The sequence below is a fragment of the Somniosus microcephalus genome, chromosome 2 (assembly GCF_052327205.1).
Source record: "Somniosus microcephalus isolate GS21.2 chromosome 2, FLI_Smic_1.0, whole genome shotgun sequence".
Classification (NCBI taxonomy): domain Eukaryota; kingdom Metazoa; phylum Chordata; class Chondrichthyes; order Squaliformes; family Somniosidae; genus Somniosus; species Somniosus microcephalus.
Window position 1 is genome coordinate 344,603,710 of NC_140988.1, and position 19,321 is coordinate 344,623,030.

General features: G+C 41.2%; 1 protein-coding gene across 1 annotated transcript; it reads left to right on the forward strand.

The window, feature by feature from the left end:
- The first annotated feature begins 6,447 nt into the window (after nucleotides 1-6,447).
- Nucleotides 6,448-17,742, forward strand: LOC147123649 (transmembrane emp24 domain-containing protein 11-like). The gene is made up of 4 exons (XM_085975478.1): nucleotides 6,448-7,217; nucleotides 11,409-11,534; nucleotides 15,270-15,416; nucleotides 16,519-17,742. Exons 1-4 carry the CDS (start codon nucleotides 7,128-7,130, stop codon nucleotides 16,666-16,668), a joined length of 513 nt encoding a protein of 170 aa, XP_085831604.1. The 5' UTR covers nucleotides 6,448-7,127; the 3' UTR covers nucleotides 16,669-17,742.
- The last annotated feature ends 1,579 nt before the right edge of the window (nucleotides 17,743-19,321 follow it).

Sequence of the window (19,321 nt, forward strand, 5' to 3'; positions counted from 1 at the left end):
TAGACTATATGATTACAGACTTAGACCCATCCTCTTTCAGAGCATTCACAGTCAAACCACAAACAACACTGTCAGATCACAGTCAAATTACTATGTTCCTCAAAAAGACAGAAACAAACAACATAGAAACACAACCCAGTAAACTGTACAACACCAAAAAATCGTACAGATGGGCCAAAAACGACACGGAAAAATACCAGAAAACAATTAGCAATGCATCAACTCAAGCTCTCTTAGACACCTTTCTGGATAACATATACACTCACAATAAAGAAGGCGTAAACCGGGCAGTTAGTAAACTAAACAATATTTTTGATAATTTGGCAACAAATGCAAACTTGAAAGCTCGCAAGAACAAACCCAAAACAAAAAACTATGAAAAATGGTTTGACCGAGATTGCCATAACATGAGGAAAAAACTTAGAAAAATATCAAACCAAAAACACAGACATCCAGAAAACGAGGAACTACGCCTTACTTATTGTCAGACACTAACACAATACAGAAACACACTCAGAACCAAAAAAGAGCAATATATTAAGAATACACTCAGCTCCATGGAGGAATCCATTGATTCCAATTGTTTCTGGGAAAACTTGAAAACACTACACAAAAAACAACACGACGATTTGGCCATTCAAAATGGGGACACATGGGTAAACCACTTTGAAAAATTATACCAGAAAAACACACTAAGACCAGAGCAACACCAAATATGCAAAAAACTGGAAAAGCTAGAAATGGCCATAAAAGATAACCAAAACCCGCTGGACGCCATAATAACAGAAAAAGAACTTCTTGAAAAACTCAAGGACCTGCGACCAGGAAAAGCCTGCGGGACAGACGGCATACTAAACGAGATGATTAAACACACAGACAACAAAATGAAACTGGCTATCCTAAAAAGCTTCAACTTGGTTCTGAGTGTCGGTTATTTCCCTGATATCTGGAACAAAGGACTCATAACGCCCATATACAAAAGTGGGGACAAAATCGACCCAAACAACTATCGAGGCATCTGTGTAAACAGTAACCTGGGGAAGGTATTCTGTAGCATCATAAACAAAAGACTTATAAACTTCCTTGAGGAGCACAATGTCTTGAGTAAAAGCCAAATTGGATTCCTGCCAAACTATAGAACATCCGATCATATCTTCACCCTACAGACCCTAATTGACAAACACGTTCACCATAACAAAAGCAAAATCTACGCATGCTTTGTAGATTTCCAGAAGGCTTTCGACTCCATCTGGCATGACGGTTTATTCCTGAAACTTATCGAAAGTGGGGTAGGAGGGAAAACATATGATGTAATTAAATCAATGTATACAAACAACAAATGTGCAGTTAAAATTGGAGACAAACAAACAAAATACTTCCCACAGGGGCGGGGGGTGACGCAGGGCTCGCCAATCTCACCGACACTCTTTAATATTTACATAAATGGATTGGCAAAACTACTTGAACAATCTACAGCACCCGGCCTCACCCTATATGAATCCAAGGTTAAATTCCTCCTCTATGCAGACGACCTGGTTCTGCTGTCACCTACTAAAGAGGGGCTACAGCAAAACCTGGACCTGCTGGAGTCGTACTGCCAGACTTGGGCCCTGACAATAAATCCCCAAAAAACCAAAGTCCTTGTGTTCCAGCAAAGATCCAAACATCAGGGACCCAAAATAAATTTCACAGTAGGAACAACCAAAATTGAACAAACCACTAACTACACATACTTGGGCTTAAAAATCAGTTCTACGGGAAACTTCAAACTGGCTGTGAATGAACTGAAAGAGAAAGCAAGAAGGGCTTTCTATGCCATCAAAAAATCAATCCAAATAGAAATCCCAATTAGCATTTGGCTCAAAATTTTCAAATCAGTAATTGAACCAATTGCACTCTATGGCAGTGAGGTATGGGGACCGCTAACTCAACAAGAATTTGCAAAATGGGACAAACACCCAATTGAGATCCTACATGCAGAATTCTGTAAAAGTATCCTCCGGACTCAAAGGAAAACAGTAAACAATGCATGCAGGGCGGAACTAGGCCAATATCCATTAATAATCACTATCCAAAAAAGAGCCACCAAATTTTGGAATCACCTACAAATGAGCAATCCCCAATGCTATCACTACGACGCCCTGAAATGCCAAGAGCTGACCATAAAGAAGAATACCCTCAGTCAACTAGTCCTGGGACTCAGTGAAGTAACTACTAACAATACTAACAATAACCAGCCCCAGGACAGTGACAGGGTAACACAAAGAATTCGACCCAACACAATCGTCGCTAAGCAAAAGGAAAAATATCTGACATATTGGGCAGAAACAACAAAAACCCAAAGCAAACTCAATTGCTACTTGGCCCTAAACAGACAATACAACATAGCTGATTACCTGACCATGGTAAAGGATAACAAACTGAGAAGAACCTTGACAAGGTACAGACTTAGCGAACATAGCCTAGCGATCGAAAAAGGCAGACACAGGCAGACCAGGCTGCCAAGAGAGGACAGGATATGCTCTCACTGCAGTCAGGGAGTGGTGGAGACAGAGATGCACTTCCTCACAGCTTGTGGAAAATATCAGGGCATCAGGGAGAATTTCTACCAAAAATTCTCACAAATATGCCCTGATTTCAGAAATCTGAATGACAACCAAAAACTCCCATTCCTACTGGGAGAGGAGAGAAGCTGTATAACACTGGCGGCACACTATGTTACAGCTTGCCATGAACAGAGGGACAACCAGTAAACTAAGAAAAGAATATATATAAACAATGCGAATGTATATTTATACACTCAGGGATATACCTGTTTATACACTGTATGAATAGAACTGCGTTTATGTGCTAAACCATAAATGTATTTTGATGCTTTGGCAACATAAGATGTAACTTATCATGCCAATAAAGCGATTTGAATTGTGAATTGTCTGTCTTTCCTTGTCCATTTAGCCCACTTAGGTAAATCATTTGTAGATATCTGACCATAGTAGGTAAAGACATAAGAAGCGGGAGTTCCCTTTTCTGGGATCTTGCTCTGTGCAGCTCCCATCTTAGTTTGTTTGGTGTTTTTTTTTTAAACTAGGCTCTCTTCTTCTAGATCGCAAGTTTCACCCCTTGCCCCCTTACGACTATTACTGACTGTCCAAAGGACCATAAGTGATGAAAAATAACACGTAGTGACAACAGTCAAAGAAATGACAAGTAATGCAACTGCCCAAACAGGCAAACAGACCAAATATTCAGACATTTATCTTATACTTTAAACTAAACAAATAGTCAATTCTCAGTTTGCGTTATACGCCACTACAAGCTGAGTCCTTAACGTTTAACTTATACCTTATGTGAGAGTTTTCTGTCTTAATGAGGTCAATAGTCAACAAAAATGGAAAACAATTCTCAAATGATACTTTCTGCCGCGGGACTCAGCCCCGGCTCAAGGGACCCACCCTTGATCAAGGGACCCACCCTTGATACTGCAGTTTTAACTTGGTATCTTATCTGTCTGGGACTCAGCCCTGTCGACTTTCCTTTTGCCTTCTTTGCCCGATATTTTTTCTTTAAAGACCTGAGTTGTCAGTATTCTCCTCCCTTCAGTGGTCAACAATAAAAGAAGCAAAAGTTACAGAATTCAACTCAAGTCTGAAACATGAGTAGTAACTAGATCGCAGTACTCCCGTTGGAAGAAACAGACCACACCAACTTAATATCTAATGAGAAATCCTTTTATGTGAAAAAATCACTGTGGCCAGTCAGGATCTGTCATTAGAGATTCACGATGTCCTTGTCCGTGACTTACCGAAAGGCAGCAAGCGATCTCGGTGGAACCTCCAAGTGAACTGTCGAAGTCTCGACTCCCAAGTAAGACTCTTTAAACACAAAGTATCGTTATAGACAGGCTTTATTTGCTTGCAAGGGAAGAGTTATGTAGTCAAGGGCTACATCAGACCTCTTCAAAGAAATAAAGAAGTTGTTCATATTTATACAGTATAGAAACAAACCAAGCTTTCTATGCTACATGACATAGTATGGGCTCATACCTGATTACAAAGGCACAGACCTTGCGAATTATTGAAACAACATATTCCGGGCTGCGTTAGAATAGCAAACAGAAATACCTCGGGATAAGATTAACTAATCCTTTATTATGGGATCCCTCTGTTCCTTCTGTTCTCTCACTATACCAGCTGGACCTGTAGGCCGATGTTTACCTTATCATGTCCTTGGCTAATTGTTTGGTGAATGAGGCTCTTTGTAAGCTTATCATAGATAAGGAGTACGTATGTAGCATTCCTAACTTGTCTTATTCCCTAGAGACTGGTTAGTGAATCATGCTGTCGGCCATTTCAGTTTCTTTTTATTCTATGCCCAGGAAGCCATTTTGTGTCTAAGTGAGAAACTGTACTTCCACAGTATCTCTGAGAGACAAGTATTCCTGAAACGAGCCCTGATGGCCAGCACTGATTTTCTGTTTCTGGAAAAGCAGTGTTTTCTCTCATTGACAAACAGAAGAACATAACTTTCTGGAACAGGAATAGACCACGAGGGCCAGCAAAGCCCATCCCATTTTGATCGACGCCACATGTTTTAAATTGACAAGCGAAGGAACTCTTATTAAGTGCATGGTGTGGTACTGAGCCATTCAAAATAGGAAAGCACCAAGTACAACCCATGGCCTGGGCGAAGTTAGTGGCAATGGAGTTACAAATGAGCCCAGTGTTCTTCGAGGCTAAAAGGGGGAATGATCAGCCAGGGTTCCCATTCAGCCCTGTCCAGTGACCCCTGCTAGAATGACAGATGTGTGATGTTGGGGAGATGCCCTCACAGTTAAATAGCCTACTAACACTCGTTGTCTAGGCTTACACATGAAGAATGAGCAGGGTGTTAGAAGGTGACAGTAATTGGGGAGGGGAATATGCAATCATATCTAATGCTTGAAAAAGAGGAAAACAAATGTGCACACACAGGCATGAGGATCTCTATGCAATAAAAATATATCAACATTTACAAATTATTTCCAATAACTCTTGCAAGATCTATTTAAAGGGATCACATGTATAAGTTGTGTCCACTGGGTGGTGCTGATATGAGCCAAAATTTCCGCAGTACCTGGTCAAAGTTGGTCTGAGGGAAAGTGCCTGAGTGAAATCAATATACAGGATTTGTGTGACGTGTCACTGGGGGAGAGCCACAGTGTTCGCCCCTCTGCTCTCTTAAGACTCTGCTGATGTTACTGAGTTATAAGTGAAAATGAAATGTCCAGTCACGGGGTTTCTGTTCACTCTGAGCTGGAGTCTCTCCTCTGCTCTCTATTTTCATCAGGGGGAAAAAGAAGAAAAGTGCATCATTGAGGACATCCCAGGTGATACCCTGGTTACAGGTGCGTGTGTATTCATGTCGTCGTTATTTTAATAAAAAAGATTCCGAGCTCTTTAGCCATATAAAGGACTTGCTGACTTATAACAAGAGTTTCTAAAAATCACCGTGATTATAATAAAAATCAAGTAATTATCAACACATTTTTCAGCCACTGGAGAAGATTGAGGTATTGAGAGTTACAGTCATGAAGTACAGCCCAGACCGTCCTAACATACATTTACAAGCATGCTGTTTTACCCCCCTGCTTTAAATTGATTGTACACTCCACACATCTATAATTTCACCGCTGTTGTATTTGCATTTCTTGTGTTCAAGTGCACAACTTTTTTGTCAACTGAGCATTTTTTAAAGTGATCCACAAGAGTATGTTTACTGTCCTCGGCTGTGTAATGGCGACCCTTTATTACTCAGCATATATATTTTATTACCATAAAACTAATTGATGCTTTCGGTTCCTGCAAACAAATGAAAGATAAGATTCTATAGAATCTACAGTGTAGATCAGGACGGAAATACTGTCCAAAACTGTCGAGCTGAAAAGCTGCTGTTTTGCCACCTGCAACATTCTCACCAAAGGAGGTGCATATTGTTTGTTCTGTGAGTGTCCTTGGAAATGTCACCGATTACACGCAAGCTGCACAAATGTTTCTTCCTCATTGTGCTAAAAATACAGAAGATATTAATGAATATTGCAGGATATTCCCCACTTATCAAACCCTGGAAATTATGCTGATTGAAGAAAGACCTTCTCTTACTTAAGTAAATCAATTAAATATTTAATTTACTGCATTCCCAACTCATCTTAAAGGACCTCTTCCTCCCCAAAATCCAGCACTGCATTTGCTGAATGCAGGGAAGCGAAAACATCATCTGTTGACAGTGTTGGGTCAGGCACGATAATGTAATGTACTTCGCTGCCGTTTCAAAATGTTGATGATCCCTGAGGACCTTAAAATAGCCGACACAATTTTTCTGCATTGTTGAGTTTTCTTTGGTGATTTAAATTCAAGACAACACAATGATAGTTTGATTGCATATGAGCTTATTTCTGGATTAAACTGAATGCTCCTTTTGAAAGGTTGGCAGTACCTGATACTGTTCCAGAATTTCATTCAAAAGGCACTCTTTAGGATAAGTTAAGTGCCCATAATCAGAATACCTCAACGTGACGAAGGATAAATTCCTGGCACCCCTTCAACTGAAGCAATGGCCAGTTCTATGCCTTTCACACACGATGAGGTATGTCCCGTACAATAGTCACATTTTACGTGACGTCTTAACCATTCATTTTATGTGACGTCTTAACCATTCATTTTTATTGAATTATTCCTAATGAAGGCCATACTTTCAATTATTGCAGGAACTATCTTACAAAGCTATTGTTGGTTTCATAGATTTTTATTTTAGCTGAGCAATGTTGGTGATGAGTCAGGGCCATCAATGCAAGGCACCACGACCAAGGCTCAAAACAGCAGGAAACAAAGCAAAAATAATCAAAAAAGTATTGGTTAGGTGACGTGATGCTTACATTTTAAAAGCTTGCAGATTATAAGCAGAAGGGGAGACTGAGGAAGCAAGGAGTTTGACGATTTTGAGGAACATGAATTTCGTCATTTTATAATGCTTCACGGTCAGAGTTTGTGCGTCGGTTCATTTCTCTATAGCTGCTGATGGTAATTAATATGACAGTAATTAAATAATGTACAGTCTGACTTCGACCCGCCTTCTGTTTAGGACGTTATAAAATGCAATTGTGGGATTTTGCCACACATGATTTTCTTCCTACTGCCCCAGGTTTGGGCTTGTATGTCAACGTCAAAGGTCCAGATGAACAGGTACAAAAACATTTTAATGTATGCATTTTTAATAAGCTATTGCACAGCAGACTCTGCTAATGGTTCAAAGCAAACAGAAAATGATGGAAATATACAATAGGTTGATTAATGTTTCAGATGTAACCGTTCATTAGAACTGTCCACTTCTGATGAAGAGTTGCACACCAAAATGTGAACTTGTCTATTTGCTTCAGATGCTGACTGAGCAGCTCGGCATTTCCAGCATTTGTGATCTTCCTTTTGCCTCCCTTGTGCAATACTGCTGTGTGTGAGCCGAGTAGCCAGCAGCATGATTCTAGGGGACAGTTTCCCCTCTGCTGTGTGTGAGCCGAGTAGCCAGCAGCATGATTCTCGGGGACGGTTTCCCCTCTGCTGTGTGTGAGCCGAGTAGCCAGCAGCATGATTCGAGGGGACGGTTTCCCCTCTGCTGTGTGTGAGCCGAGTAACCAGCAGCATGATTCTAGGGGACGGTTTCCCCTCTGCTGTGTGTGAGCCGAGTAACCAGCAGCATGATTCTAGGGGACAGTTTCCCCTCTGCTGTGCGTGAGCCGAGTAGCCAGCAGCATGATTCTAGGGGACAGTTTCCCCTCTGCTGTGCGTGAGCCGAGTAGCCAGCAGCATGATTCTAGGGGACAGTTTCCCCTCTGCTGTGCGTGAGCCGAGTAGCCAGCAGCATGATTCTAGGGGACAGTTTCCCCTCTGCTGTGTGTGAGCTGAGTAGCCAGCAGCATGATTCTAGGGGACAGTTTCCCCTCTGGCCATTACCTGCACTTTCCAAAACTGACCAAACTCAATCGACATATTGATAAATGAATAATACAAAAGCAAAATACTGCGGCTGTTGGAAATCTGAAATACTCCGCAGTATCTGTGGAGCGAGAAACGGAGTCAATGTTTCAGGTCGATGCCCTGTTCTGATGAAAGATCAGTGGTCTGAAACGTTAACTCTGTTTCTCTCTCCACAGATGCTGCCTGACCTGCTGAATATTTCCAGTATTTTCTGTTTTTTTTAATTAATAAATTAGGTTGTCTGCTTCTGCGGAGGCTTGAGTCCACAGCCATGAAAGAAGGACCTGTCCTAGTAAAACAATATAACATGCTCATATTTAGTTTCACTATACGCCCCCAGTAAAATGTTCAACAGTTCTATTTCCTTAACAACCTCATTATTTTTTTCTGCTAATTATTTTCAAGGGTATCAAAAATGGGATCCTTCTTAAAAAGATATAAATACGTTAAAAATATACTTAGGATTGGCTATGTTGTTTAGTGATTCCACCATTCACTTCCCAACCAGAAGTCCATGAGCTGGAATCTCTGAGACATCTTCCATTTTTCCATTTGAAATATTTGGCTCCATTTGGAGTGTTTCGCGAGTGTTGATGAAATGATAATGTAGTATTCCATCTGGAGGGTTGAATAAAGAACTTTTGAGTCAGCCACATTATGCTTTATTTTCTCTCCTTTATGCTCTGCCAAACTGTGTTTTGCACATTTAGGTGACCCTCAATAAGCGGGAAAGCCAGATGCCTTGGTTAAAAAGGCAGACGAGATACTTCTCTTATGTTGCCAGGACTGGAGAATTTTAGCTATGAGAAAAGATTGGATAGGCTGGGGTTGTTTTCTCTGGAACAGAGGAGGCTGAGGGGAGACTTAATTGAGGTGTATAAAATTATGAGAGACTTAGATAGAGTGGATAGGAAGGACCTATTTCCCCTAGCAGAGAGGTCAATAACCAGGGGGCATAGATTTAAAGTAATGGGTAGAAGGATTAGAGGGGAGTTGAGGAGAACTTTTTTCACCCAGAGGGCGGTGGGGGTCAGGAACTCACTGCCTGAAAGGGTGGTAGAGGCAGAGACACTCATCACGTTTAAAAAGTACTTGGATATGCACTTGAAGTGCCGTAACCTACAAGGCTACGGACCAAGAGCTGGAAAGTGGGATTAGGCTGAAGAGCTCTTTTTTGGCCAGCTCAGACACGATGGGTCGAATGGCCTCCTTCTGTGCTGTAAATTTCTATGATTCTTTGAGTCCAGTCACTCATGGCTGAACTACTAGGAAAGCATTGTCAATTATGGTCTGAGTTCAACCACTTGAAAGTGTTGTGCACATCAGGATAGCTTTTCTTCCTTCCTCCTTCTCAGCACCTTATTCTCACTTGGTGGTGCTGTGTTTCATGACTGATGAAACTTGGTGGAGAAGATCAGGTGAACGCTAGCAGCTTCCCAGTGTATGGACAGTACTTTTAAACTATATAAGAGCTAACCTTCAATGTTTAAAATATATATATTATTAGTAAATCTCATGTGGCCTTGCTCACAGTTAGTCAGAGTAAATGGTATGTTTTTTTTTAGCTGTGCTTGTTTTAAAAGGCAAAGAGAGATTACAGTGACACCTCTGGAACGAGCAAGAATAACAGATGCTCTTGTGTTTTGGGTGTGGGCGGGTTTTATAGCAGGCGGGAGATCCTGCGGTAATAGCGCCACCTCTGGGGGAACTAAGAACAGCAGAGATTCCCATTATAGTGTTAGAAGTCACACAACACCAGGTGCCAACAGTTTTATTTGAAATCACAAGCTTTTGGAGCGCTGCTCCTTCGTCAGGTGAAGTGGAGAGATGCATAAAGACACAGCTTATATAGTCAGAGAATAATGCCAGATGATTACAGGTAATCTTTCTAACTGCCATTTATCACACCTTGGCAGAGAGATAATCACAGTAATCAAAGGTGTGAATGGTGTCCAAACAGGTCAGTCAGGAAAACATTACATCAAAGAACAATGAAGTGGGGTCACAAGGGGTCAAATGTTGCAGATGCTGGGGTCTGTATGAAAAACAAAAAACAGACAACCTCCTCAGAAGACAAACACGGGACACAACCAACAGAGTACCCTTCGTCGTCCAGTACTTCCCCGGAGCAGAGAAACTACGCCATGTTCTTCGCAGCCTTCAACATGTCATCGATGACGACGAACACCATGCTAAGGCCATCCCCACGTCTCCACTACTCGCCTTCAAACAGCCGCCGAACCTCAGACCATTGTTCGCAGCAAATTACCCAGCTTTCAGGAGAACAGTGACCACGCCACCACACAACCCTGCCACGTCAACCTCTGCAAGATATGCCAGATCATCAACACAGATACCATCATCACAGGTGAGGACACCACCCACCAGGTATATGGTACATACTCATGTGACTCGGCCAACGTTGTCTACCTCATACGTTGCAGGAAAGGATGCCCCGGAGCATGGTACACCGGCGAGACCATGCAGACACTGTGACAACAGATGAACGGACACCGCGCAACAATCGCCAGGCAGGAGTGTTCCCTCCCAGTTGGGGAACACTTCAGCAGTCAAGGACATTCAGCCTCCAATCTTCGGGTAAGCATTCTCCAAGGTGGCCTTCGAGACACACGACAACGCAAAATCGTAGAGCAGAAACTGATAGCCAAGTTCCGCACTCATGAGGACGGCCTCAACCGGGATCTTGGGTTCATGTCACGCTACATGTAACCCCACCTGACATAGGGTCATCCAGACTCGAGTCGTCATTGGCTTTTTCTCACTACACAGATGCGGCCGGACCTGCTGTGATTTCCAGCAAAAAAAATGTTTTTTTGTCTGTTTTTTGTTTTTCATACAGTCCCCAGCATCTGCAACATTTGACCCCTTGTGACCCCACCTCATTGTTCTTTGATGTAATGTTTTCCTGACTGACCTGTTTGGACACCATTCACACCTTTGATCGCTGTGATTATCTCTCTGCCGAGGTGTGATAAATGGCAGTTAGAAAGATTACCTGTAATCATCTGGCATTATTCTCTGACTATATAAGCTGTGTCTTTATGCATCTCTCCACTTCACCTGAAGAAGGAGCAGCGCTCCGAAAGCTTGTGATTTCAAATAAAACTGTTGGACTATAACCTGCTGTTGTGTGACTTCTTACATTTGTCCACTCCAGTCCAACACCGGCATCTCCACACCATTATAGTGTTACCCATTGATTTCAATATGTCAAGAACCACAATCGCAAGAAGCTCAAATAGATCAAGAATTTTATCATGCATACACACTATGTTTGCTCTCAAATTGAATGTTTTTCAGTAGGTTAAAAACAAAATAACATCTACAGAAAACTTGCATTGATGACTAAATAATTTGTGTTCCTTACTTCCTTGTAAACAGATTTTGTTGCATAAATTATATGGTCCAGAAAGTCGTTTTACATTTCAGTCACACTCTCAAGGGGAGCACCACATCTGTCTGATTTCCAATTCCACCAAAGTAGCAGTGTTTGCTGGGAACAAACTGGTATGGCTGTTTATCAACAATACAATGTGCCTCTTTTCTGGAATGAATATAAATAATAGTTTGGATGATCAGCCATGATCTCATTGAATGGCGGAGCAGGCTCGAGGGGCCGAATGGCCTACTCCCGCTCCTATCTTCTATGTTTCTATAATAGATTAACAGTGGAATGGCTCAAATGCTAAGCACATTTAATAGGTCCAGCAAGCAGACTCACAATTCACTTACGGAATTGCACACAAAACAACCAAATTCACACAACAGTCTCTTTGATTATCCAAGAATATTGTAATATTAAGTGCACCTTATTATTTGTCCCAGGAACATCTGAACACATTTCACACAGAATGAATTAATTTGAAGTACAGCGACTTCTCTTATGTAGGAAAACACAGCAACCATTTTGCACATGGCAAAATCCCACAAACAGCGATGGGATGGCCAGTGAATTTGGTTTTGGTGGTGCTGATTGGCTGAGAAACCAGATTTTTTTTGCTGTTGTGCCACTGGATCTCTAGCATCTACCACAACAAATGGTCAAGTTCCTTAATGACCCTTCTAAAGAACAGCACCTCCAACAATACACTCCAATGTCAACTAGATATGTTTAAGTCCTGGAGTAGGGCTTGAATCGCAAACCTCTGAATCAACGGTAAGAGTGCTCCCAACTGAGTTAACCTAACATATATCAAACATGATTGAAAAATGACCCTTTTGGGTGCACTACTGCAACATTTTATTTCCCTACACCAGCAATTCTCATTGCATTTTTTGAATGATACTGCTAAATTATGGGTCATCTTATGCTACACACTTGTGCCTACTGAAGCTGGATTGAGACTGCCCAGACTCATTTAATGTCGGATCTATACAGCAGAACTGAAAGCAGACTTCATTTGCAGGATTCACACTCAGCTCCCAAAATCAAAGTGTTAGCTGTGGCTCAGTGGAAGCACTCTTGCCTCTGAGTCACAAGGTTGTAGGTTCAGGTCCCACTCCAGAGATTTCAATGGAAAATCTAGGCTGTGGGCTGGGTTTTGCTCTGAGTGGCGAATGAATGGCGCCAGCCGTTTATTAAGACTTGCACTTCCCCACAGACTGTCTATGGAGCTTTGCACTGTCAGCCACCCATCTAAAAAGGACAGCACACTCTACAGGGCATCTGAGACCTGTGTGAACTGGGCAAGCAACTGTGTATCTTCTTAACCAATCAGATTGAAGAATTGTTAATGAGCAGCGCAGAGTCTGAACCAGGAAGTGTCAGTTAGAATAGTGAATTCAATGTTAAATCAGGTACAGAAAGAGAAATAAGAGAAAGAAAGACTGGATTATGAGACAGAAAGAAAAAGCTTTAAAAAAAAATTGATTTAAAGGTCCTGAATTTGCGGTCGGAGGCTTGCCGTGGGGAAATGCCTCCGATCCGCAAATAAAATCCGCGCCTACCTGGTGGTCCGGAGACTTGCGGTCCTGGGCCTCTCCGGGTACCCGCGGGAAGAGACCCACGTATCCCAGGGGCACAGGCAGATTGCAAGCGCCCCTGGGATCACGTGGGCCGGCCCAACCAATAAAAGGGGATCCCCATTCATACTTATGGGGATTCCGTATGTACGGAAACCCCATAAGTATGAATGGGAATACCCTAAAAAATACCTCTACACTTCAAATACATTTCTTTTTAAATCACTTATTTAAAATGAATTAAAATGGCACTTAATTAAATATTTAAAACAAAAATTTAATTAAAAAAAAATTAAATTTACATGTTTTAAAGGGGCTAAAAATAAACTTATTATTTAACAGATTTTTAAATGTATAAATTATTGATAACATTTTATTTTTCTGTTTTTTAAAACTTTTACGCTGGTAAAAACAAGCCTTATGCCTGCTTTTACCAGGCATAAAAATTTCACGGGCATTCGCTGGGCAGAATTTGGGCAAATAGCCCAACTCTCCACCCGCAGATGCCCTTTTCCCGGGGATGTGGATGCCTAAACCCGACAGGGCACATGCGCACCTCGTACGCACCCATAGGGGCCGCAAATTACGGCCCAATTTTTTTTCAAATCTCCAACAATAATTAAAAGCTGAAGTAATGAGACTCCACACTTGTAAAAGCTAATGTTCAGTACCAGAAAGGTTGTTTGGCAGTAATTAAGATTTACCACGCCTTTAAAAGGGTACTTAGTCTGGAATGCACAAGCCCTAATTTTTTTTTGGTGAGTTTAGCCTGTATTTATGAGTTAAGTACAGAAACTTCACGTCGTTCAATGTATTTGAATGCGGGGGGGGGTGGTTAGTCAGATGGTGAGATGCCATTTTCACACAGTGGCGCATCTCAGACAGCAACTTCTGGATTTCCGCGTTTAACTGCGCATGTGTGGTTGCCGGCAGTTGCTGTCGAATTTGCTCATAAATAACAGTGAGCGCTGTTAGCCTCGCCGCTATTGCTGCAGCAAAATCTGGTTCATATAAATAACTATCAGAATGGACACAGGATAATAAAACATTTTTATAGTTGAGATTTAAAAGAGATTCTGATGGATGAAACTTTTTAATAATGTATTTTCCATATATACAATAAAGAAATTAAAACCACAATTGGAAAATACTCTCACTATTGTTAACCTGTTGTTTCTGAAAAAAACGATTAGAGTTTATGGTGGATGAATCACCAGGCCCTGATGGCATGTAGTGTATGTACCTTTAAGGGGGAGAACTACTTTTTACAGCTCCTGTATCCTGTAGTACTGGCAGTGACCACACCTGTATATAAGCCCTGAGTGGTGCTCTGTACAGTCAGTTGCAGTTTGAACCCTCATTCAGTAAACACCTGTTGATCGTTCCCTGCAGTCTTTGTCTGATTATTGAAGGACACCACATTAAGATACCCGGATTTAACACCTTAGGTACTGAAAGAAGTCAGAGAAGAGAAAGCAGTTAATGCCACTTTATATAGGCAAATAATGTCACTGGACTGGCATACACCTTTTATCCTTTAGGGGGAGAAGGAGAAACTAGCAGTGTCTACAGACCAGTTAGTCTAATGTCATATGTGGGAGAACCATTAGAATCAGTAGTTCAAGATAAAGTTAGTGAGCATATAGAGATGCATGGGTTCATCAACGACAGTCAGCACAGATTTGTTGAAGATAAGTTGTGTTTGACAAGCGTGTTAGAAAAAATGAAGTGTATGGTGTAAGAGGAAATATAACAGCATGGATAGAAAGTTGGTTTACAGACAAAAAACAAAGAGTAATGGGATTGGGAACACAATCTTGAAATTTGTTGATGTCACAAAAGCAGAAGGTTTGAATAATGGGAGTAGGACCGTAAAAGACTTAGGAAAACATAGACAAGCTGGTGGATTGGGCAAACAGCTGGAAGATACAATTTAATGTGGTTTAATGTGAGGTTACTCAAGGAATGGGAGTATACACACAATGGAAAGTTCCGAATGGTGTGGATGAACAGAGAGACCTAGGAGTTCAAGTACATCATTTCCTGAAAGTGCGAGTACAGGTAGATAAAGCTATAAAAAAGATGAAGAGCATTTTGGATTTTATAAATAATGGCATATAGCTCAAGAGTAAAGAAATAATGATATATTTATACAAAACTTTGGTTAGGACACAGCTAAAGTACGACATGTATGTTTTGGGTACCCCATTATATTATATTTGTAATTTTATTATACGATTCCCATTTCCTCTCAGTTTACAGTGGGTTTCTATCTTACAGCGCATCAATTTGGATATTCAGGTTGGTGAACACTCTATCGATGAGTCTGTTGATGAAACCAAGGACAAGATAAATGATGTGAAGGAAAGAATCCATCATTTAGTAGAGCAGATGCAATATATCAGCAAACAACAGGACTACCAGAGGGTATGTCAGTGTGGTTATATGCAAAAGAGTGTGGCCTAGGCTTTTTGCTTGCTCCCCCCTCCCTCCCCTGATTGGGCTGCATCTCCAGGGGTGCAGGGCACCCAATCTTTACCGAGATAGCCCCCACTAACCCAACCGACTTTCTGGCCCTGGGGTCCTCATCATATTGGAGGTGGGCTCTCTGGCCTCTACAGGGGAGTGTTGCCGACAAGTGGGTGGAGTTTTGACTTGGCAGACCATGGGGCCTGCTTCAGTGCCAGGATTCACCCTGAGGCCTGTAAAATAGCTTCTTTATGATAAGTTTTTATGCCATGCGCCCCCTGGGCCTGTGCAAGGCAGTACTCGATAAGTGCTTGGACATTCCTGACTGCTCACTGATTTCTAAGAACCTCTTATGCTGGCCTTGGCCTAAAAGGTGGATCCTGCGTCCAGTGTCCAAGCACTGCAAATGGCAGACGCCATGCTTCCCTCAATTGCATGAAGTTTACATGTGGTATTTAACCCAGTTGGGACCCACTTCTATCTAGATTTGCTGATGTATCGGTGGGTTGCGGGGGTGGGATGCGGGGCTGGGAATATTCGCACTTGTTGGTTCTGAACAATTCAGCAGGGGTCACCAGATAATGATCAAAAGCATAAAATAGTGCTGATTTTTTTTCCTTTCCCTGACCTGGTGATATGGACGGCAATTATAACTTAAGTATTTAAATTCATCCATGGCCTCGTGTCCCCTCTCTCATATCTCAGTGACCTTCTCCAGCCCTACAATCAACTACTTCTGCAGTTCAATAACACTGACTGATTGGTTTTAATGGTTTTAAGACAAGAAATGATGGTACAGCTTAGGCTAACAGAGGTTTTTTTTTCCAAAAATTCTAAATCAAATTTCATTGATTTGGAAGAGCATTTTACATAAAAGGTTACTTAAAAAATTATTTGAATGATATTTTTAAAGATAACTTTAAATTTAATTAATTCAAGAAATGTCATGAAGTTAATCAAAGTTCTCATGATATTCAGATGATTGTGTGCAATATTGTAATAAAATCCTAGTATGTATGATCATTTGACTAATACTTTGAGTCTTCTTTCTGATCTACAGTCACGCGAAGAAGAATTTCGTCAAACCAGTGAAGAAACCAACAGCAGCGTCTTATGGTGGGCCATCATCCAAACCATTATCCTCCTCTCAATGGGAGCCTGGCAAATGAGGCACATGAAAAATTTCTTGATAGCCAAGAAACTAGTATGAGTGGAATGTGTGCTTAAAGGAACTGCATATTATGCGGTTGAATTTCCGTGGGGGGCTGGGGGGAGGGGGGTTTCCCGATCATCCACCCTTACTTCTGCAGAAGATCCATGGAGAAACAACGTAACCGTTTATGTCTTTTTGCCTGGGTTTCCGCGGATCTTCGACAAAAGTTATGGTGGATGATCAGGAAAATCCCTGTGGAAATTCAACCACAATATATTTTAATTATTTTTAATTTGTAATTATTTTTAATTTTGAATTACATAGGATATACAGCAGAGAAACAGGCCATTCAGCCTAACCAGTCTATGCTAGTGTTTAGGTTCCACTTGAGCCTCCTCCTGCCTTTCCTCATCTAAATCTATCATAACCCTCTATTCCCTTCTCCCTCATATGCTTATCTAATCGCCCCTTAAATGCATCTATACTATTCGCCTCAACCACTCCCTGTGGTAGCGTGTTCCACATTCTCACCACTCTCTGGGTAAAGAAGTTTCTTCTGAATTCCCTATTTGATTTCTTGGTGACTATCTTATATTGATGGCCTCTCGTTATGCTCTTCCCCACAAGTGGAAACATTCTCTCTGTATCTACTCTATCAAAACATTTCATGATTTTAAAGACCTTTATTAGGTCACCTCTCAGCCTTCTCTTTTCAAGAGAAAAGAGACCCAGCCTGTTCATCCTTTCCTGATAGGTGTACCCTCGCATTTCTGGTATCATCCTTGTAAATCTTCTCTGCACCCTCTCCAGTGCCTCTATATCCTTTTAATAATATGGTGACCAGAATTGTATGCAATCCAAGTGTGGTCTAACCAAGGTTCAATACAAGTTTAGCATAACTTCACTACTTTTCAATTCTATCCCTCCAGAAATAAACCCTTGTTAACCTGTGTTGATACTTTTAGCTATTTGTGTATTTGTACTCCTAGAACCCTTTGTTCCTCTACCCCATTTAGATTCTTATTTTCCAAGTAATATGTAACCGCTCTATTTTTCTTACCAAAATGTAATACCTCACATTTATCTGTGTTGAATTTAATTTGTCAATTATATGCCCATTCTGCAAGTTAATTAATGTCTTCTTGTAATTTCTTGCAGTCCTTCTCAGTATTGGCTTTTCCCCCCAATTTGGTGTCGTCTGCAAATTTAGAAATTATGTTTTTGATTCCAAGGTCTAAATCGTTAATATAAATTGTGAACAACAGTGGTCCCAGCACCTTCTACCTCGCTGAATAGCTACCCTTTACCCCTATTCTCTGCTTTCTGTCTTGAAGCCAGCTAGCTATCCATTCTGCTACTTGTCCCCTGACTCCACATTCTCTGACCTTATTCATTCGTTTATTATGTACAGTAGTACCTTATCGAAGGCCTTTTGAAAATCTACATTAGATTACCCTTGTCTACTCTCTCTCTCACCTCTTCAAAAATTTCAATTAGGTTGGTCAATCCATGCTGACTATTTATTATTATATTTTTCGTTTCGAGATGTTCTTCTATTTTCTCCTTAGTAGGGATTCCATTATTTTTCCTACCACCGATGTTAAGCTGACTGGCCTAAATTTCCCTGGACATGTTCTATCTCCCTTCTTAAATATAGATATTATGTTAGCTATCCACCAGGCCTCTGGTACTACACCATTTTCTAACGAATTACTAAATATGTGTAGTAATGCCTCTGCTATTTCTTCCCTAGATTCTTTTAAAATGAGCGGATGTAATCTGTCCAGACCGGGGGTTTTATCCTCTGAGTTTATTTAGTATATCTCATTTTATTTTAAATGCAGTTAACTCATTACTAATCTAATCGTCTGATGTCATCTCCACCTGTTCTATCTCCCTGGTAAATACTGAAGCAAAGCAATTATTAATATCTCTGCCATCTCTCTATTGCTGCCTGTGGTATTATCCTCTCCATTCCTTAGTGGCCCTATTCCCATCCCGACCTTCCTTTTTTTATTTATGTGCCTGTAAAATATTTTACTATTTTGTTTTATGTTCCTTGATAATTTAATTTCATAGTTCCTCTTTGCCTTCCTAATTGTTTTTTTTGAGTTCTCTCCTAATCCCTTCATATTTTCCCTTATCATGCTCTCCCCTGCTGTCCATGTACTTAATGTATGCCTCTTTCCTTACACTCAATTTTTCCCTTATGGCTTTATTCATCCACGGTGTCTCATTAGTGTTTAGCTTGTTCTTGTTTATTAGCGGTATATATTTTTCCTGGACTCTGTTGAACACGTTTTAAATGTTTCCCATTGCTGTTCTACATCATTGTTTGCCAATACTGTTGTCCATTTTATTTTCCCAAGTTCTATTCTCAGCCCGCAAAATCAGCTTTTCTCCAATCTATTACCCTGGTCTTTGTCATAGAGTCATGGGGGTGATTTTGCCGGCGCTCAGGGGTTGGGTTTGGAGGTGAGACTGCTGGCAAATTCAAAAAGATTGGCAGCGGGTCCCGAACCCGCTTCCAACCCGCCTCCAACCAATCTTCCCGGGAGTCGGGTCCCCGATTTGCGCAGGGACCTGACTCCTAGCGGCGGGAAGAGGATTATAGCCACTTAACTGCTTGTTAACAGATAGTTAACAGGCAGTTAAGAGGCCTTTTCCAATTTTGACACTTCTACTGCGGGCTTCCCGACATCGAGAAACC